Source organism: Pelecanus crispus, chromosome 1, assembly GCF_030463565.1.
Source record: "Pelecanus crispus isolate bPelCri1 chromosome 1, bPelCri1.pri, whole genome shotgun sequence".
In the NCBI taxonomy this organism is placed as follows: Eukaryota; Metazoa; Chordata; class Aves; order Pelecaniformes; family Pelecanidae; genus Pelecanus; species Pelecanus crispus.
Window position 1 is genome coordinate 2,615,592 of NC_134643.1, and position 23,353 is coordinate 2,638,944.

Genomic DNA, 23,353 nt, shown 5'->3' on the forward strand with positions numbered 1-23,353 from the left:
GTAATTTCTACCGCAGCGCAGCCCCTCTCCGCTGTACTCCTGCCCTCCTCACTCAGCCAACGCATTCGAGTTTTTGATCCACAAAACCCCTTCTGCTCTCATTAAAATTGTTTTCAATACTCTGCTCTTGTTTCAGGCCATTCCTGATGCATTTTTACTATTACATCTTACACCTGACTGGCACTACTTTTGCAGCACCAAGGGAAAAAAATAGACAAATGCCATCAAATCCACCTTCAGCTCATCAGAGGGCTCAACACGAGATATCCAGACATAATCTGCTCTTGCGGCAATGCCCGGTTCTCATCTTACGTGTTTATATTGGTAATTATTTACAATGGGTTGTATTCTTCCACTTTTCAGTTTTGATAACTGAGTTTCTGAGAAGGCTGGTAAAGCTGTACCTTGGGAAGGAAATAGTCCAGGGATGGTGTGCTGCTCCAAAACATCATTTTAACTCATGGAGATTTTCTAAACCATGTAAAGAAGCTTTTTCCCTTCTTCTAAGGAAGCTGTTCCCCTCTAAAGACTTCTGAAAACTCTCCACTGGAATCTAATTTTGCTTTGCCTCTATAAGAACCGTCCAATACCCAAGGCACCCAGACAGGCATAGTGTTAGTGACCATTAATACATGCAAAAATCCCAATGACTTCTCCCCAAATAAGAAAAATATTAATAGTTTTTACAATTATTATATCTCATTATAACATACACATATTTTACAGATACAAACTAAGATAGAAAGTGGCTATATAAACCTTGGGAGATGCGTGCTACTTCCTAAGAACATTGCCAATATTATTCATGCCTGAGGAGACGATTTTACAGATAAGAGGGAATAATTTAAAAGGATTAAAAGATCTTGACCCAAATCACAGCAAGAGTCAGAGCTGACAGTCAGTTCATTCCTTTCAGTCCCATGCAACACGTATAATTCAAATCTTTTGGGGGGCTTCCATACTGTCCTGTTACCCATGTAGTTGGGATGAGAACTGTGCTTGTTGCTATTATCACCACTCCACATTAGAGCTCAGAAAAGCTGTTTCAAAAGAGACTTCTCATATAAATACTCTAACTTCAAAGCCAAATCTCTCAAATCTCTCTTATCTGGCTGAGGAAGCAATACAGCTGCCTCGCCGCAACAGCATCACATCAATCACAAACATGCTGTGCTTCGGAGGCAGCAGACCTCATCTTTGCTCCTCCTGGTAGTTTGGCATGTGTATTTAGTCCGATGACACGGCTCTATGATTTGCAGGTGTCCCCAGAACGTCTAGGGGAGGCACACATTATTGAAAACCTTGAAAATAAACTTCTACGGTAGGGGTTGAAGATAGCTGGTAACAATTTGTTGTGATGGCTACAAGGTGCTTTAATAAAGGCACATGCCCGGCAAGATGCAAAGACTGCTGTTAGCTTGACATATTTAGCAAGAGAGACATACCCTCTTGCACGAGCAAAACATAAGGGCGCTTAATGTATGGATACCTACCTACCTGCATACAGAGACTGGAAGAGGAAAGGCTATCTAGGAGTGACACTGGAACAGATCGCAGTTACAGACTTAACATTGAGACAAATTTTGTGGGTCATAGAATCATACAACGGTTTGGGCTGGAAGGGATCATTGACTTCCAATCCCCCTGCCATGGGCAGGGACACCTTCCTCTACATCAAGTTGCTCAAAGCCTCATCCAACCTGGCCTTGAACACTTCCAGGGATGGGGCATCCACATCTTCTCTGGGCAACCTGCTCCAGTGTCTCACCACTCTCACAGTAAAGAATTTCTTCCTAATATCTAACCTAAATCTCTCCTCTTTCAGTTTAAAACCATTACCCCTCAACCTATCACTACAATCCCCGATAAAGAGTCCTCCCCCATCTTTCCTGTAGGCCCCCTTTAAGTACTGGACGCTGCTATAAGGTCTCCCCGCAGCCTTCTCTTCTCCAGGCTGAACAACCCCAACTCTCTCAGCCTCACAGGGGAGGTGCCCCAGCCCCCTCATTGTCTCCATGGCCCTCCTCTGGACCCGCTCGAGCAGGTCCATGTCTTTCCTCATTGGATATATAGCCAGGTCGTGGCTACACACGGACAGTAAGGGATGTATTGGCAGTTCACTCAGCTCCTACCTGCAGAAGCGGCCGCTGCACACCTAGGATCTTCATGGTATCCGCATTAGCCAATATTTTCAGGGGATCAGATGCCTTCGTGACGCCTTCGATCTCTTTATTGATCTCAGCCAGGACCTGATTGAGGAAGATGTTCTTGATGTACATGGTGAGGAACTCACGGAGTGGACACTGCTTGGTTGGGCCAAGCTCCATGGCATGCTCTATCTCCTGGATAAATCTGGAAAACAGAAGGGGAAGAACGCAATGTAGTTACACCACGTAGTTACTCTAAATGTGTTAGCGTTGCCTTTGCCATTCCTACATCTCAGGGCCAAGCACCAGCAGTGGGGGAAGGACTACAGACTGTGCTTACATCAGGCATGAGAAGTAGAAAAGGTCTATAAGGTATCCTTCAAAAAAAACCCATAAAATGCCAACAGCTGGTGAGACAAAGACTCAGTGGCTGGAGAAGAACAGACAAAATGGGGAATTGGTGAAAATCAACCCGGGCACGGTGTGTGTTCATCGGTCAGAAATCACTGACTGCTCTATTTGAGACACACTGGAAAGATGTCTTTTTAAAAATAAAACCCTCATAAACAAATTCAGGATGCCAGAAATCCCTTTGAAAAGGCAAACGTCTGTCTGGGGTTCGTCACTTGATGCCCACAGGTGGGTTCCCCATCTCTAAATTGAACAGCAGGATATTCCAGATTAAAGTCTAGAGATATCACTGAAAAAAGCAATGCATATGTATTATGCCAATATCATACTGCATTATGAATGTCTGTATTATGCTATATTTCTATTATGCGTTATTGTTTCATCCTAGGATCCCATTCCTGCGTAACGCAGAATAGCATGCCGATTCTGGGAATATTTTAACATAAAATGTTTGCCATCTCCTCCTGCAAAGTATCTTTATCTCAGTGATGCCATCTGTTTAACACATAGGAGTTTCTTCTAGAAATTACTCTTCCTTTCAAAATTGTATGTATCAAAATAATTAGCAATTGAGTATCAGGAGTCATAATGGATTGAGACATGCTGTCCAAAAGGGAGAAACATATATGGTGTTTACGCAGCCCTCTTCATTAATGTATGTGACTTCCTCGCAATCTCTTGTATTTCATTGTCACTTCTGGAAAGGCTGGGATTGTTTTTATCTTTGTTTTATACAGCAGCAGCAGCAGAAGCAAGTGTGTGACCTCGGATCTCCCAATATATGTAGCAACACCCTCTGCACCCTGAAAGCCACCTCTTCTTCTCTAGGAAAGACTTTTTTGCATGAGACATCTCTAACAGTTCCAGCGCGGTTGGCACTTATCAGAGATGCCTTACCACTAACCATTTTCCCAAACACTTCAATGAGGTCTGCTTAATTATCTGTAATTTTCTACCTCCACGTTCAGCACTCCAGAGGAGGCAGCTTCGCTTCAGAGGACTGACTGAGGAGCTCCTGTCAATTTTAGTAGCATGATTTCTTTCAAATCTGAACAATTTGCTCCCTGCAGCCTCTGCGCTGTTGACTCCATCGGTCTCGAGTGAGACGTTTGGGCCAATGCAGCTACTGCTTCCATGGGGGCACCCACTTGCAGTTAGGTTTGAAGATTGCCTCTCCAAAGAGAGATGCTGCATGGACAGAAGTGGAAAGGATGGCAGGTTATTCCCTGGCTTTCACAGATCGATAATGTGAATCAGCTTCATCAAACAGGGAAACAGCTGAGTCATCCGGGAAGAGGGTGGAGAGACCACCACCAAGCTTATCTCTGAAATAACAGATCTAATGTCACCAGCTTGGAGTGACAACCACTGATGTCCTTATGGGAACGTTGTCAAGGTTGCTGGGACCATATTAAACTAACTTACTGTATCTTTTCATGTCTGCCAATAAATATGCAATGTTCTCCGCTCTTTCTTTATAAGCTCATTTACACAGCGCTTGTGAGGTGTACAACTCTCAAAAAAACGTGAATTAACTCTTGTAATACCTGCACCATGCAGCCAAATACCATTATACCTCTTTCAGATGGCAAAGGAGAGGCACAGCAGCTTGAATTTCAAACAAGCAACTTTCAGTGAAGTGAAGGGAACAACTTTTAAACTCTTTTAAAATCCAGCACATGCTTAAAAATGGCTAAACCAACAGAAGTGGGGGGCAACTTTTAGAGGGAGAATGGCCACGTACAAACTAGCAGCAAACTGTTAGAGCTCAGATATCCTGACCTATGGCAATTCCTTATCCCACAGTAGCTTGATGGTGTTTCTAAGTGTTTCCTATACCAGAGACTAAATTGCTTGTGCGAGGCCGTAGGAAAGGTCAGTGCTAGTGAAAGATGTAATCAAGAATTTTTGATTCCCAATATCTGGTATTAATCACCATTTCAGATCTCTCCTGAAGATCCGTGCCTTAATCTCCAGCAAACTTTACGTTGATTAGAGAACTGGTTGACATGTTCTAATAGGCTTTAATTTCTTGGCATAAACAAGACAACAGTGCTTCTTTTAATACTGGTAAGGATCAAAAATATATCCCTATTTTACTTGATACAAACCATAAAGCAATCACAGATTACAAGAAAGCTGCTAGATAGCAATGACTCTGCAATAGGGGATTTTATGAATGCTCAGCAACACTTGTGATAAGGAACAAATGGTCAAGAGCTTAGGAAAGCAGATTTAAACTCGGTATCAGGAAAAAGTTATTAAGAATGGAACTGTGCATGGCATGGAGGACTAAAGGATATGGATGAGAGACCTTAAGTTTGAATGTTCAAGGATAGCTTGATTAAATGATAATGGTAATGAAAACAAGACAATTTCTGAAGTCTTCATTAATCAAAAGATCTCTACCAAAGGAAATGGGAGTAGAGAAAAGGTAAAGAAAAATGTAGTACAGATGTCAGAGCATCTCTTAGAGTAGGCAACAGTCATAAGAGTTCAGAAATTTGATACTCCAATGGTACAAGCACATTACCACTTAGTACAGCCTAAAAGAAGGACGACCGGGATCCAATATGCTATGATCTGCTATGGGTCAAGGAGGACCTCACCATGTCTTCACCAGCCAAGATAAGTCCCACATCTGCTCTGCAAATGGAGCACCTGAGGCAGCCACTCTGCAGCTCCAACCTTCATCCCACCAAGAGGAAAACCCCACTGAGCACACAACCAGGGTGCCCAAGCAAGCACCACAAGGCTCCAGATACAGATGTACGGCAGCTTTGCACCAAGAATCCTTCTAGCATGTTACATTGCAACAGTGATGCACCCTACGTGTTCTGTATTGGGAGGATGATTCAGAATGCCATTAAGAACACATTAATCTAATGGAAAACATTAATTTTATGTATTCCTTAAGACAATTAAGGATGCAAAGTCAAACACTGACAAGTTTGGAAAAGCAAGGATTGGAGTCGCTTGTGTCACCTTAATTTGGCCTGCTGTGCATGATGTTATGGTATAATTTTTTAATTACACAATGGCACACTATTGCTCTCATCAGGAGAACCTTGTCTCGTCCTAGGAACAGGATGGTCAGTGTTCAGACAGCAAATGTCACAGCGTTGGGACTTTGCAACTCTCTCCCGCGTAACTGGAGTAACACGCACCAGCAGCCAATTGCCATCTGCGTGGATCGCTGTGACACCAAGTGAGACACTTCTGCCACGGAGTCCCACGGGGCTGTCTGTACCGCTTCCAAGATTCGTTCTTCCTGCCTTCTCATTTCTTCGTATGACTCCTGTTTGTGGGAATTTGGCCACCAGTTTTCTTATTTTCCTTGTTTCCCAATCCCACTTGTTCATCCTACGTTTCTCCTCTCTTCCTGGCACTTACATCAGGAAGCATCCTACTCCAGGCAGCTGGAGCCCAGCAGGTATGGGAGCTCAAAAAATGTTGCAAGGGGGGGCAGTCCTTGGCTCAGGGACCAGCACCTTTGCAAGGTCCTTGCCCTTAGCTTGGTCCTGGTTCGCTACGGGCAGAATCGTGCCCATCAGGAAGCCTCTTATGAGACTGTGAGCACTACACTTCTTCAAAGGTATATAACTAAGCCAAATTTTGGTGTATTTTCAGGAGAATGGCAAAAGGCGCACCCTTTACACAACAGTTCTTCCTGAGAAATGTGAAGATGCAAATTCCCAGCCAAAGAAAAGGTCACCAGAATTTGCCAACATGTACGGTATATTTCTTCTTCTCATTCTCAGAAAGAACAAGTATTTCAGACACATTTTTCTAAAAAAATGTCTAGCCCCAGTTGGCAATGAAAGACCAGCCAAATTACAAGAAACTGAAAATGAAGTTTTTGAAATGGGAAGTATTGGGTGGCATTAAACACCTAACAGATATTCTCTATTTTCTGCTTGGCAGACACATACACATACATTCACAGTCACACACTGTGCTATTTATTTATTTAAATTTCAAATACTGCTGGTTAACTTATTCAAACATAATTCAGTCTTTATGAAGAAAAAAAAACGTTTAACAGCACCTAAAAAAAAAAAATTCTAAGAGTACTTTCCAAAAATGTTCCCATTTTACTCATACAAACTCGCCATGTAACTATTAAGATGTCAAAAAAGCAATTTGACCCATGGCTTTCCCAGAGATCAACGTTTATGTCTGCGTGTGAACGAGTACACATGATAAGAAACCACATTTTGGTCAACGACACACTTATATAAAACGCATCAAAATCAAAGTGGAGAAAACTTTTTGGCATTTGAATAAAGTGGAGCACCAGGGAAGGTCTGGACATGATTCTTTAAATGGGTTTTGGACATACCCACACGTGCGTAAATCCAAATGACCAAAAAAACCTCAATGAAAAAACACTGCGATGGTGAAAGGCTGTGTCACTGAGCCCTTTTATACCCTACTATTTTCATTTTACTCTCCAAAGGGTGAAATTTGAGATATAGCTCACTCTAAAAAGGGGCCATAAAGAAGGCCTTGGAGGAACAGCTTTGATTCACTTTCCATTTGCTCTGATTATTCTATTTGAAAAAGAACCATTCAGTTGTAATTTAGTAGGGTTTCTGAAACAGTATCAACAACCGCATTTAAAATCATTTCTCACCAGCACACAAAAACTGAAGGAAAACCTATAAAGGTTAACACGCCGTGGGGTGTATTCTCTAAATGTGAGAGAATGAGCCACGCGGAACATTCAGGATAGAAAATTCCCCTAACACTGAGCAACAACACTTATTTAACATAACCGCTGCATATGTCAGACCTGTAAAGTGCAGAAATGCTCTCCCTGAATGAAAATGCCGAACGAGGCGTGTCACCAGATTTTGGATGATGGTCACTACAGATAGCCCCGGTAATTGCCTGAAACCCTAAAAAGGCTCGTAGGGATGCCACTGCTCTGAAGGATACTTCTATGAGATGTCTGGCCAGGATGGGGTTCTTGAAGAGAGCAGACGGGGAAAAAAAATAGAAATCTGCATCTCATCCTGAATTCAGAACCTGCATTTTCAAAATGATGCACAATTTTTAACTTGTTTTATCCTCCTATGAAAGCATGAGGTGATTTGCGGCTGCAATTAAGCATTCCCCTTAGACAGAAAAGCACTTTCAGTAAAATGAAGTATCTTTTTGTAAATGACAGTCATTTGGATTAAAAAAGAAAAAAAAGCAAACCATTTCAGAAAATTTAATTCATTCTAACTCACAACTTAATTGGCTATGAGGACTGTCTTACCTAGGCTGAAAGTGTGTAATGAAAAAACATAAAACCTCCAAAGCTATATGGATTGATTTAGAAACCTACAACTCTCACCTTCCCTTGGCTTTCTTCTGTCTTCTTGTTATCAGATGTCTTCTAAAATACCATTAAAAGGAACTGAAGACATGTCATTGAAAGTGCATAACATCAACTATTCCTTTTTTAATGATGACGATAATATTATCTGAAATTCCCTCCTCAAAAAAATGAATTGACAGCAAAAAAATAAAATATTCCGAAACCTTATTAAGAAAATTTTTACAGACATTCAGCCTAAATTTACATTTCAGCTTGTTTCATTTTTGTATGATCCTAAACTGTTCTTTTCCCTCTATCTTAGTCACAAAATGTCCGAGTACCTGGAATGAACCTTTTGGTGATCTTACACAAAGTAAGGAAATACTGAAAAATGTCAGAAATCCTTTGAACTCAATACTGGTTATTGTCAGAATGGCAAATCCCAAACTGGTTGTTAGAGTCCATGCAATTAGGGATAAAATATTCAAGACCATAGGTTCTTGAAGTTTGAAGACAGATTCAAACTAAGAGAGACACTTGGAAAATCCCAGGTTGTTCATTCCCCATCCAGAAAGCCCGCCCACCCCAACAGCGGGCGTTTTGGGAGAGGGTCAACAGAAGGAACAGCCAAAGATGATGTTCTCCTGCCAAGCTCTCTGATAACCAACAAGGTACGGCTCGGATTCCTAATTTATCACCCTTGTGATAACATTGCCAGGCAAAGAGGCAATTTCAATATGCACAACCAAACTGGTACCACTGCGCTTGAGCAATTATTTCAGTATATTCAGCTCACACAATGATCTAGTTGGAATAAAACCTACTTCTCATCCATCCCACAGTCTAGTCCATCCTCCGACTCCTCTCTTCTCTGCCAAAGTGAGACCTGCTGATGCTCCTGTACCAAAAGGTATTGACCATTACACATGTACAGAATACAATAAATAAAATTAGATTAAAAAATTCACTGCAGCACATAGACCAGAGATTGTTTGTTACTGAAGACCAATCAAATAGGCACTAAAGTAAGAGAAAGCAAATTATTTTGCATAAAAACTTGACTACAGAGGATTATTTTGGTTACATTATCAGTTACCCCAGGACCGATATTTCACTGAGGAACATACTGCTGATAAATATGGTGGCTATATGCAAGATAATAGAGCTGCTTCTGTATGAAGTAAGTCCAAAGGGAGCTGTATGCAGAGAACAACAGCAGGAATAAAGGTTTAAGCTCTTCTCTAGGTGACCCAAAATGTGATTAAAATTATAATTATCATAAAAAAGTGTAAACAGCTATGGGACACGCAATGGAGATTTATCTACGCTAAGTGCATTTAAAATCTTAGCAAAACCAGACAAAAGTCCAGCAAATATCAGACAAAAAGCATTAATTTTCTGCTACTTTGAAATATTATATAGCATAGAAAACATCCAGGAAGGTAACGACAATGTAAAATTACTACTGTTAACAGAAAACACCAAGTTTTGGGCATTTTTCACTAAAATATTAACGTTTCAGCTTAACACAGGTTACTGGCAGTACCAGCCAGACTGGTGACCGCAACACCAGGCTGAGTTTGATGGGCTGTTTCGCACAAATGGCCAGATTATACTGTCAGTCCCCACCACTTCAGTCCCTCCCCTATACAAACAGAAATCCCCAATCAAAAAAAGCTCGACTACTTGATATAGCTCTTTTGGTTAGTGTAAAGGCTTCTGAGTATTTCCCCATAGAGCTGACAGTGTTAGCGCAGGAAGATGAAAGAGTCCAGAACTACTTTTTTAACAGTAGCTAAAAAATATGAGCTTTAAAGAATTGATTTCTGTCTTGTAGTTGCTCATCCATGAGATTGAGGTAAGAAATACCTCCTTTCCATGCAGTTGTAATATAAAAATAAGTATTTTGTTGCCTCTGAGGTACTACAAGCACCACACACACTCAGAAAAAAAATTAAATTATAATTTAGCTATCATCTTGTGCTAAAAATACTGCTTATTTAATGTTCTCTTATCATCTGAAGAAGACAACTTTCTGAGTTAGTGCAACTATCTCAGGACAGACCAGGTGCAATCTCTTCTGATGTCTTCAGAGGGGAATATTGGCTAGTATTTGGACCACAAGATGTGGAGCCAGAACTAGTTAGATCTAAAGCTTCATAACGTATAGAAATGTGTATCTCATACCCTACAGCTCCTACTCTCATACCCTAACAGCTCATATCCTACCGAGCCAGAACCATAAGCAGCAGCAGCAGCAGAACCACAGTGGATTTTTGTTGGGGAGGCCAAACCTTGGAGACAAATTTTGACGTGCTAATTACAACCTTTTCAACTACATAATTTGAACAGCACCCCACACTTCTGTTCCCTTTCTCATGGCCTCAAAACTGCTTTTATTTGCTTTTGGGGTTGCTGTTGTAGCTGAACACCTTCATTGACACCCACCAGCAAGGGCATGAATGAAAACATCATAGAATCACAGAATGCTTTGGGTTGGAAGGGACCTTTAGAGGCCACCCAGCCCAGCCCCTGCAGTGACAGGGACAGCTTTAACCAGATCAGGGTGCTCAGAGCCCCGTCCAACCTGACCTGGGATGTTTCCAGGGATGGGGCCTCCACTGCCTCTCTGGGCAACCTGTGCCAGTGCTTCACCACCCTCAGTGTAAAAAATTTCTTTCTTATGTCTAGTCTAAATCTATTTTTCTTTAGTTTAAATCCATTATTCCTTGAATAATTCTGTTCCGATCCAGCTGAGTAGAGGTGGTGTGGGTGCATTGCCGCAAAGCCTCTTCCTTGCTTTTCATTTTCATCTTGTCAGAGGTAAATGTCATCTACAGAAGTAATGATTTCCTCAGTGAAGCTGGCACAGTGTAATTCATGCATCGCAAACATTAGCAAGAGCCCACCCGATGGAAGGTTTCTGGTGTGGTGGCTGGACTGACGCGCGCATCTCGTGGTCTCTGTCCTCTCATCCCTTGCGAGGGCATGAGCGAACTTCAAGAATTGGCTGCATTTGCATCCGTTGCCAAACCTCAGCTAATAGCTAAGTGTGATTTTTCCAAAAGCGGTAAATCTGAACAAGGAGCAGCCTTGAGTTTTGTGACCCTCTTGGAGAAATTGAGTTTCAAAAGGAACAAAATGGCGTAACTTGGAGTCGTTACTGTGAAATGAAGGCTATGAAATGTGTATCAACATCACAGTCCTGGGCAAAACATGGGCAAATATATTGTACAGACCACTGGAATGGGGCTATAATACTTAAGAAATAGAAACTGAGTAGATTTTGAGCCTAGTTGTAAATTTGTAAAGGCATTAGTCTGCAGAGTTCAAAACCAATCCATTGGCCTGTGAATTTACAGCAGCAAAAAATCTAACTTTATTCCTCTTCTATCTCTAGACACCATCCCTGGAAGTGTTCAAAAAGCGGGTAGATGTGGCACTTTGGGACATGGTTTAGTCTAGTCTGCCCTTGATTGGTTTAGTGTGGACTTGGTAGTGTAGGTTAATGGTTGGACTGGATGATCTTAAAGGTCTTTTCCAACCTAAACGATTCTATGATTCTATGAAAGATCTTACTTCCCTTTCTGCAGATGAAACAGAGCAGTTACCAATGCCACAAGTCTGCATATAGCATTCAGGTGTCTGGAAGACCCACGAGCAGCTCCCTCCGAGAGCAGATGTGATACAGCTGCTTGTCTTCGAAGGCAAGCAAAAGAAGAGTAACTCAAGAGTGAATCACATCAGCTTGCTCTGTTAATGTGGACACACCTGAAATACGAATCCTGAGTGCTACATGGAAAGCAACGCAAGCTGGAGCTATGGCAGCAGTCGCTGGTGGAGGTCTTGGGGATTTACCCCCCTCCCCATGAGCACTGGGCAGTACCTTGCACATCATGCAACCGGTCTGTTTTAGACCAAGGTGGCATCTCTGTGTGGGCAAAATCACTTCCACCTGCTTGGTATGGACAGATGATCTCCATCGTTGAGTTATGGCTTATCAGCCAAGCTCCAGTAAGTGGTTGGACATGTCCTTATCCCTGTTTGTCCTGGAATTAAAGCGTGACCCATGGTTTACTTGGCATCCGGAAAGGGCCAGGAACATGTGGTTGGTAGGTGCTAAGTCATCGTCACTTGGTTGTTGCAAGTGTAGGCCCAGATGCAGGATTCACCGTCAGTCCTCTCCTCACCTTGCCCTGTCCTGATGCTGATGGTCCTTGATCTGCTTTCCACACCATTTTTCCACCCATGCTGCCTCTCTGCTTACAAAGTGATCAGTAACATTGCTTTAGCAATGCACCATTTTTTACTACTGAGGCAGAATCACTGCTTGACATTTTGATTATTTGCAATAACCAGCAAGCAAGAATCCTAACTATGGATAAAAACATGGCTGGGACATGGCTGAACTCTGATCTGACTTTCAGCATCAATCTAAAAAACACCCCAAGGAGCACATTTTAAGCAACAAGCATTTGAAGGCAATGCTTACTAAGAAACACTGAGTAAAGGGAAGAGTTGCCTGTCTTCTACAACCAAAATGCAGCTGCGGTTTGGCCTCTACATTTCCTTCTGAACTCCCAGCCCATAGAAATACTGGAGGGATATGGGGCTTTGGAGTCATTTATTTATCCTACAAGGTTATCCTATCCTATAGGTTTCTCATCAGAGAAATCTATAAACTCACACTTTCCCCCGGGAGCACCTTGGTGTAAAGCAGAGAACGGTGGCTTCAGTACATATAGCACAGTATGGGACGTAAATGCCATGTACTGCCTGTGGCTCCTTGCAAGGACAGTCCCTTCCGTCCCTTGGCGTCGACCTTTCATCCCCCTACAGCAGATGAACCCAGCTTGCTCCACATCTTCGCAGACATCTTTTAGATCAAACCTGAAAAACTAGAGCTTTGTTCAGATGCTAAAGACCCTCCGCAGCATACGTGCTCAGAGACAGGCTTTCACCCCGCAGCACTGAGACAGAAACCTCTTCAAATGTCACTGCTGAGTGGCGGCGGATGTTTGCTTCCTTCCATGAGGCTGCATTTCGGCGGAGCTGCGTGTGCGTCTGTGCGTGCGCAATGACACACACCAGCGTGTAATACGGTCTCATACCAGCCCAACCTACACGGGTGCCTTTGAGAGATGATTTCCACTTTGATTCTGCTCATCCCCTACAGACTCCCAACTACACTATGAGGCCTCTGAGTTCATTTCGAGAACAAATATAAAGTAGCTTTATTCCCTATATGCCGTGAACCTCCTTTTAATCCTTTTGAGCAGGTACAGGTTCTTTACAATGTGAGGCTGGAAGCAGAAAACCTGTGGTCAAATGTTTTTGTCTCTTCCTAATTTACTGAGGAACTTTTTGGGGTTGTTTGGGTGTAAAGAGGCTCAGTTTCCCCATTACTGCAACAAGCAATGCATGTTTGCAAAGCAACAGATCCTCAAAACTGCAGAAGGTTATGGTATCATTAAGATGCCAACAAACCCCAACTGTGAACAGCCAGGTAAGGGGAAAATGTAAAATGCTGCACCTCCAGCGAATGGGGACAGCAGAGCTGTGCTGTGCAGCTCAGCAGGCATGGCAACGTGCTTCACCTTCAGCCTGAAACACAGCTTTGATGAGTTACTATTTTATCATTTGTCACTGAAAAAAAAAAAAATTATTTTACATGTTTTAAGTTTATACCAAACTGAGCAAACACAGCTGCTATAACCAGCCACCCCTTTGCTCTTGCGAAGCTGCACCACCAAATTTCTCCACTCCAGTCCCTGAAACCATAAGCTTCTAGCCCAAAACTAGACTGACGTTGAGCAAAGCCTGCCAGTTGCCTCAAAGTTACGAGATTGTTTCATGATGGAGATGATAATCCAAAATGACCACTGAACTAAATTACTCACTGTCGATCCTTTTGTAATTTAAATCCAATCCTGCAGAAGCCAGAAGATAAATGTACTAACCATGGTCAATCAATCTCTCTCTCTATAGAAGTCCTGTGATGTATTTATTTTTCGTCAACCCAGGGCACATGTACGCTTAGAGGCACTTTCTGCTCATGAGATGAAGTCAAACCTGTAGGATCCCACCACTTCTTCTGTTTCTAACTTACTATAAAAGTAAGGGCAATGCTTTACTTCCCATGAAACTACAGCAGGTAAGACGATTTCACTACTACTGATGTGTTTGGTACTGTGCAAGGTAGAAAATACATACAGCCTTGCTTAAAAAGCACTGTGATTTTAAACAATCTCGATAGTCAATTCTAAATGCATTCCTGCCTATCGCATAGAAATACTGTAGGGCTTCATTAAATGTGTATAAAGCACTTTAACATCATGCATCAATAAAGATGTTAACAGAACCATCACACAATGTCATCCTATTACACAAAGTGATCTGAAATACGAAATTCACTAACTTCAGCTTTTCGTATTATTAAATCCCATTTCCTTTAATGTCCTATCACATTCAGTTTGTTGACTACCAGTGAAATGTAATGATACCCCCCCTCAACTTCACATTCTCTCCTGAGCACAACAGCTTTGTAAAAATTAACTCATTATTCATATTATTTTTAAATCTGATCTGGTGGCAAATTCTTCACGCTCAAACCCCACAGCTCTCAATCTGGCCCCTGTAAAAAGTAACATATGCTGACTATAAATCTTTAAAATGGCTCTATTAATAGAGTAGCTGTGGTGACAGCTTTATAAATGGGCACCATCTTTATGCAAACTGTTTTTTATTAGATTGCATTATAATGATTTGTAATACGAATGCAAGGATGGCTTTGGAGCGGACGGCGGCGAGGAACAACTCCAACCAGCCAGCAGTTTCAAAGCCCGTGAATTTGGTGTGGCAGACTGTGTGCGCTTACAACAACAGACACTATCAGATTAGTTTTGCTACACCTCTCTGCTCCTCTGCTTTTCCCAATCAGATCGCGAACAGTCTAATAACTGGCTCTGTGTCTGTCAATCCAATTACTTCCTATTTGCTATGTGCTGACACTCCATTAAATAAGCAGACAGATGGCACGATCTTTCATTATCATCCAACTGACTGATTAGCCTCCCGTGTGCGGATGGGGGTAGGGCCAATCAGTTAAATCAGGGATTACTCCAAAAAATGCATCGGGGCAAATGAAAAGCCCAAACCAAGAGCTCATAACTCCAGGGCCCAGCCGGGGATGCCCCGGAGTATCGGGGCTTGATGGAGCTACTGCCTCCAGGAGCACGTAGGGCCAAGTTTAGATGTCCTGCTGTAGACACCTAACTTAGGCATCGCAACACTGTGGCATCTACAGTGAAGGGCCAATGAGTGATTCTGGCTGTCCTCTCTGCAGCAGTTGGCTTTCCTTTTAGCCAACGTGGAGAAATGGCCAGGAGGCCCAGTTGTAGGATGGTAACATCCCACAGCTCTGTGTCCTTGCGAGTATTTGGGAAACGCAGTTCCATGGACAGCCCTGCTCTCTTCACATGCCTAGACCACTTCCATTTTACAGTAGGAAATCAGACACGGTTACCCCAGAGATCTGTGGTAGAGCATTAAGTCCCTCTATCCCAGTCAAGGTCAAGTTCATCCCTTAACCCTCCCTTCCACTTTTTAATCCTGTACCCTATGCTGTCAGAGATACGGCCCTGAAACACATCAGATGCAGTAGAAGAACATACATCCTAGATCACTTCCCTATACCTTATTGCTTGACTTGAGAATCTGGATGGAACAATATTTGGCTAATCAAGGAAGTTGCTCTGTGTTTCAGTAAGACGTACATTCATCAGTGGTGAAGGTCTACTCACACACTGTAGAACATCAGTGTCAGTAAAAGAGGTGACTTTCTAAGTAAGGAAACTGAGGCAAAGAGTAGCCATTGCTGAACACCCAGGAACAGGATCTGCACACCCAGGAACAGGATGTTTGTGTACAACTGGCCTAAAAACGAGAACATAAAACCCTTCCTAAGGTGACAGCATCTCCATAGCCAAGTCACGGGCAGACCCAAGAAACACACAGACCACCCAGTGGTCAGAGGCATTAATGAGGGAATCGGCCAGAGCCATGCTGCAATGAGCTGGGTTCCTCTTTTGCCTTCCTCATCACCGAGGATAACGACTCAGGATCTTGAGACTCCCTGCCATCCCACTATGAACAGCAATGCCCAGAGGGCACCAGGACCCATAAACGCACAGTTGTGGCGAACGGAGGGGGGTGATTGCACTAGAAGGAGGGAAGCATTAATGTGCTGAGCCACTTTAAGCAGGCAACTTTAGAGCTCTTTAATGAGCATAACAATTTTATGGTCTTAGTTTGAGGAAAAAACCATAGTCATTAAGTACATCATAATTTTTTCTACATTATTCTGTTCCTTACTGATTAGGGAGTAACTATATTCTGCAGTAACCCCACCTCTGCCTATTTCCCTCTTCTGAGGACAAACATGATAAGCCTAGAGCCACGTCAAAATTAGGAGCAACATGTAAATAAATATGAAGCCTCCTTTGAGGATTCTTGTTCCTTATCAGCCTGTCGTAATGAATACCTGTTGCTCTGCAAAGGGAATTGAGAAGTGGGGAAAGATGTTGGTTTGAGAACCCCAGGGAGAGAATGAATATATTGACCTCCAAGAAAAAGATGCGCTAGTGCCTTTGGTATTCCTCCATCTGACCCAGAGGGACCTCTGAGGGGATTTCAGTTACTATAGCTAATTCAGCTCCTGATATTTGGCAATGAAGGGATAAAAAAAAGCGTTCAAAAAACGGGTAGATGTGGCACTTTGGGACATGGTTTAGTCTAGTCTACCCTTGATTGGTTTAGTGTGGACTTGGCAGTGTTAGGTTATGGTTGGACTGGATGATCTTAAAGGTCTTTTCCAACCTAAACGGTTCTATGATTCTAAGTAATGCAAATCAAGGACACTTTTTTGCCACGCGTGCAAGTAACCTACAGGAAACAGAACGGGATCCCTACTGATTTTCACGTAGAGCAGAGTTGACCTGAGACGTTACTGAGTTGGGTTGGGTTTTAACCATGCTCAATCACACTGAGATTATGAGACAAGAGTATGCACAACACAATTCACTCCAAGACACCCAGGTAAGCAAGCACACACATATTAGAGCGCAATCTGAGCACAATTACTTTACTTTCTCACTGACCTCGGGCATTCAACACCACAGAGGAAAGCTTGGCAGCTTTCATGCCACGGATCTGGCCCCCAATGTGTCTGTGTTGCTGGGTTACAGCTATTTGCACAGGAACGCAATGAACCTGTATATAAATAACTGCCAGCGTAAAGATACTGCACTTTTGAGACCTAGATTACAAATCAAGCCAGGCGACGTTAAGCTACACGCAGTTTCAACCTAATCACATTCATTAGTAAGTTGGCAGAAAAACTTAACTCAATTGGGGCACGCTAATATTGCTATTTAGGAAGGCAAGAAAAAGTGATCAAAGAACCAGCTGTGCTCCCGGCTCTAGTCATTAATAAGTGCACATCTTGCCTACAGAGCCAGAGCTGCAGAAAAAGAAACGACGGAAAGTTTACCATATGCCCTTGAAGACATTTACGGCAGGAAAATTACACTACAATTTCAGTAGCCACCACTATTTCTCTGAAGGGTTGAGATGAGGCTCAGTGGGTTCCTTTTACAAGGAGAGATGCTTGCAGAACGCATTTGGGGAAAACAGAAAGAGCTTCCAGAGTAAATACAGATGAAAAGCAGGTATCTGAATTGCCTCTGATCATCCACCTCATTTGCTGTCCAGGGTCCGGTCCAAGCTAATGAGGAAAATGGATTTGCATCACAATGGACCAGAGCAGCAATGCTGTACTACTGGAGGCAGTAAATTTGGACAAATTGGATGCGATAGCTCCATTAAGGATCTCATTCCTCTTCTCAAAAGAGTGAGGGTATTTGCTTCACTGTCCTCAAAAATTTCCAACACCAGGAGTTACATTCTTCCAAATGAAACTAATTTATCTAGTTAAACTAATTCCCTGTGTAGTTCCATTTGTGTATGACATTTTTTTCAACTCCTGATCTTAAAAATTGAAATGAGGAATTACTGACAGATGATGTCTTCTGCCCAGACAGTTGGTTTCTGTCCACAGAGTGATCCTTATAAAACACACATAACTCATTAGCCTAATAAAGTGAGTGAAGCTGCTGTAAAACACAGCATAAACATATAAGTGCTGTATTGCCATTGGGAAAACTATTTTCTGACCCTGGTACATGCCATTTTATGTTCATATGTGTGTCAGTTTTATTATCCTATAATTACTTTGCACAGATGAGCAAAGCATTCGATTCTGTAAACATATGATTGTATAAAAAGGGGCTGTAAGAACAGTCAAGGGCATGCTACGACTCTTGATTACCGACTATCAGAACAAAGGACCCACGTTTTAGAGGGAGACAAAATTATCTTTAGACCCAGATGCAGAACTGAATGCAGCGCATCGACTAGACTCACTCCTTACCAAGCTCACAAATCAGGGCTGGAAGAGGCCAGTAAGATGTTACTGAGGTTGTAGAGCCTTTCCATCCCACAACGTGGGACACAAACTGCCTGGCAGTGCTAATGGTGACTCTGCGGATGACTTCATCCTCCCACTACCATAAATCAGTGCTTGCAAACGCACAGGTTAAATCATCTTCAGTGGCGTAAGGTGAAGTGAATTGTGCTTCCCTGCATCTATGAGATCTCCTGCGATGTTATGAGTTGAAAGAGGAACTCTCCTCTGAAATGTGCATAACATTTCAGCAAGGATGAGGAAATTCCTGTTTACGACTGTATGGGAATTGCACTAATTAAGGATATGTAACAGATGGGCTGATATAACAGGCTTTCATCCATGGTGATCCCACCCTGCCCTGCCAGCCAGCACCACTCCAGTTGAAATGGGATGGCAGCTTTCCGGTATCGCATCTTCCCAGCTAGAAACTGTACTGTGATGGGTTGTGGTGTTACACTCAAAATCTTATTATTTGCAAAAGGGACACACCACACGCACAGAGCCAGGAAGCTGTTAGCCTAATTAACTCTTAACTATCTATCAAAATACAGCAAAGAGTTGTTATTAGTTCTTATTAGTCCAGTTACAGTAACACTATCACAGGGTCAACGCAAAGCTTGTGGCCTTCTGTTACGAATGGCAAAACCCCCACATTTATTGGGCTACGAGGATGTTTCTTACAGCAATAGGGGCACGCGTTCTCCCAGTCTGAATCGGAAAGTCACCCTGTACATAAAGCCTCATGTCTGTGTTTATATTCACCCAAGGCATGACAAATCTCGGAGCAAGTCCTATGAGCTTGGGAAGATGAAATAGGTGGAAAAAAGTACTGAGAACCATGAAGATATCATTCAGCAGAAAGCTTACAAAATATGACTATGTGTTTGTGATAGAAAATCCTACCTTTGTGGCTACCTGCATTGTAAATTGCGCTCAGTTTCTTCACATACTCTTCTTGCAACTCTCCCATTTTTTCAGTTACCAAAAATAGGTAAAAACTACCTATTCGTAAAACTACAAAAAATGTAGCAGTGCAGATTCTGCAACTTCATTGACAGAATGGCTGCAGCAGGTTTATTTTGGAGTTTTTCCACAAATTTTATTTTCCTGCTTTGAAAAAACTGCACCAGGAATCTACTTGTCCTAACTCAGCTAGCTTGTGTGAATCATTTCAGTCCTCTGCATTTCATCTTCCTCCTCTAACAAATAGTGTGAAAGGTGTTTGAATGGTGTGAATAGCTTATTATTATTTCAAGTTTATTATTTTGCCAAATTTATTCTTCCAGAGAAATAAACTTTTACAATATACTGATTTTAGGTGTCAGGTACAAGAAAGCTTAAAGGAGCCCTTTTAAGAAAGTACTTAAAATTTGCTTTTTGAGAATGAAGCTTTCTGGGCAAAACATCATCAACTAAAATGTCCCAAATCATCATTGGCATTTAAAAATATATATATGTTAAAGCACTCTGATGGTGAAATCCTGACATGGAAAGCTGTATTCAAAAAGACGGCATTTGTACTTCATCCTCTGCAGCCATAACTCTTATCCTACTGCAAAAATATCTAGGAATTTATTCTTGTACCCCAAAGAGCCAGATTATCAGCATCGATAATTAGGCTCCTTTTATCCCAGTACAGCTGGACAGATGAGAAACTTTCCCTAAATTCCTGTGCCAGCACACATCACCCGTGACCTGAAGAGGACATGTTTTGGGTGAACATGTATTTCAATCTCCAGGAATATTTAGCCCATGGACCTCCCTGCTAAAACAGTCAACTGGGGGCAGTTGTAGTCTCAGAGATGCCTTAACCCAAGCCTTTCCGTTGTGCTTCTCCAATGCTGCCTTGATTGGATTCCGTATGTCCATACTGGAAGATATATTTCTTCTGCCTGGAAGTCTTGCTTTCCACTCCTGCAGTAATAACCAAGCACTCATGGCTGCTGTTGCTTGATTTAGCACAATACAGCGGCCAAGGTGGGATTGCTCTCTCTGCAGAGGAGCAATATCAGATTTAAGAGTTGCGTTAGCAAATCACTCATTATTTAGCTGGTTGCCCAAAATGCCTCGTAACATGCCAAGTCTTCCAGGATGTTCAGTGTCAGCCCTGATTTAACACAAATGGGGTGTTATGGTCTGCCAGGGGCTGGTGGTGCTAGTTCTGCAGCAAGTGGAGAGACAGTAAAGAAGGCAAGAGGGAATGGAGTAGAGGACAGGATCTTGTGCTAGCAGCTGTATGCTACACTGAAGCATTAACTTAACACTTCAACATTCATGCAAACACAGAAAAAGAGATCACAGAATCATAGAATGGTTTGGGTTGGAAGTGACCTTTAAAGACTACCTACTTCCAACCCCAGCGCTGTGGGCAGGAACGTCAGATGAGCGCTGTCCCTGTGCTAGTGAGACTCCAGATATCTCAGAAGGTCAAGGTGACCTCTAGCTCTTCTCCTGGCACATCACCGGGGATCACAGCTCCTTCATTGCCTCCTGTCCTCCCACTAAAGCCATAACTTCAAAGCATGGCTCAGTTACCCACAACTTGCTTCTGAGTCATCTTGGACCTAGAATGGCACTGATGTAAAATGCTGATTGCAGAGAGGCTTTCAATTTTTAGGACTCTCTTCCTTATAAATACAGAGAATTTTATGCAGAGAAAAGCTCAAAGATGCCTTTTTTGACCCCACTGACATGAGTTAATCCAGGCCAAGGTGTGTGGAGGGGTCAATTCTTGGGATGCTCTTTCTCATAATTTCATTTCAGCTTAGTGGAACCACATCAGTTCTGGGGAGGGGATGCATCCATGTACTAAATTAGGTTTTTACCTTTTAAAAAACAGAATGATGTCTCCCAAGGTGAAAAACCGGATGATGTTTGGTCTGTGTGAAGTAGCACAGACCCGGAAAAGACAGGTAGGTGTTGCTCCAAACTGAAGTCGACTAGTAAAGAACAACTACAAGGGCTGCAGCATCTATAACATGATCCACTGTTAGCAACCCTACTCTTTTCATAGGCAAAACAAACAAAAAAATGTGGCAGAACACACTTCTGCAGTCTGCCACATCTCCTACAGGCTCTTCCTTGGACATTTAAAACTGATGACTGGAGCAGAAGCCACACCAAAAATAATCCCATTTATTCCCTCCAGTCATTAAAAAGAAGAGACATTGTTTTAGATCAGGCAAGAATAAGAAAAAAAACCCTCTCTGGAATCATGATTTGTTCCTTTAATATTTAATCTAAAATAAATGTTGCTATTAGGTTTATGTACACAGCACCATAGCTGGACTTGACAACTCTACAGACGTACAATACGACCTCTCATAAACATGAAAGAGTGAGTCAGACTCAAATGGAATCAATCTAAAAATTGTAGGAATTAAAAAATAGGCTTCTTTGTTTTTCATTTGCTTTCCTATTTGCGAGCTTTTAGGGTTCATCTCAGTCACAGTTTCAAGCTGACTTCCACAGGCATAGAGATTAGGGCAAAAAAAAAAAAAAGAGACAAACCATCCCTCGCCCTCCCGAATTCCTAGATGCTGAGTTGGTGGTGTTAATGCAAATCTGCACTACAACGCCTGTGAGCAGAAGAGATCACTGAAGAAGGCGAAGCACTGCCTCATGCCTTGGAGGTCCATGCCAACACAGGCACAACGTCCCAGCAGGACTTTGACTTCCCCTCTTTTTTTAAGGACATGGTATTGCCGACCCATGTGCAGACCAACTCTCAGTGTGCACGACCGCTGCTTTGGACCTTTTGTTTGCTGCTTTTGAATTATGTCCTGTTTTTTTCTTTTCATCATTATTTCCAATTTGGTAAGATTTTTTTTCTGTTCGAAGCCTGTGCTTCAACACACACACAGAGTCCTTTCTGGGGTGGCACTGCCTGATTCAAAGAACTGAAGCTCTGCATGACAGTCAGCCCTCTGGATTTCCCGAAAGTTTTCTCAGACCGTATCTTTTAAACGTGCGTGTGTTTGCCAGAAGCGTGCATGATGCCCAGCCAGCCAGAATACAAGAGAGCCCATATCCACGCTTAATGAGCTGATTACTCCTTTCTGCTGAAAACAAGGACAACCTTATCTGTTCGTATCTTTGCAGCTCCTGCGGTTTCTTAGCTTTTGGATTCTGATTTTTTGGGTTGTTTTTTTTTTCTTTTTTTAAATTAGAGTCATAAGGGATAATTTCCCCAATGAAACCACACAGAGCATCTGATCTATTTTTGGGCATCAAATAGATGCAGTCCACCCTACAGCTTAACTTCAATCTTTACTTAACAATGTACAAAGCAGATTAAGATACCTTTTGATTTGCAGTCTCCTTTCCCACAACTGCAGGTCACCACTACTTATCTGCACAAAAACTGCAGTCATCCTACCTAAAGTCACTCCTCCTGCAGCTGGACAGCACGGTGCATCCTACCATCGCAACGTGCACGTGGAGGGGAAGGGCGAGCTCATGACATTTTGGACCGTGGCAGTCTCCGACGAACCAAGCAGCAGAAGAAAAACAGTTTAGTAAGAGAAGCAGCTTGGGAAGTGAGTAACTGGAGAGAAAGAGTATTTGATTAAATACTTCAGAATAGTACAGCTGTGTACATGGCTACTGAACATATTTTTGATGTTCTTATCACCTATTTACTTTAGTGGTGTGTCTCTAGGACCCCAGGTAAAAGGGACACCAAAGAAAATGGGGAAAAAAATGCTGACTCAGGTTAAGGTAAAGCCTTGAGTGAAGTGCAGTTACAGCCAGCAATCCTCCTCCTGCATGATGAAGCAGCACCATCTACTCAGTAGATCCGGTTTTATCTTACAAGTTCATAAACGTGCTCGATCTTTAAAAAGAAACTTTCATCTCTATCTGCCCAGGTCCAAGATGGCTAGAAAATGTGGTAGGCATCTTCCACTTCGAGAACCTTAGAAATTACAAGTTAGAATCAATATTTCTAATGGCTAAAAAGTT

The 23,353-nt window shown here is 42.4% G+C and overlaps 1 protein-coding gene across 1 annotated transcript in view; it reads right to left on the reverse strand.

Moving 5' to 3' along the window:
* EXOC4 (exocyst complex component 4) overlaps positions 1-23,353 on the reverse strand; it is a 421,646-nt gene that overhangs the window by 115,645 nt on the left and 282,648 nt on the right. Inside the window, exon 11 of the mRNA XM_075720228.1 lies at positions 2,133-2,352. Within this exon, the coding sequence (XP_075576343.1) occupies positions 2,133-2,352 (220 nt within the window). The remainder of the gene's footprint in view (positions 1-2,132; positions 2,353-23,353) is intronic.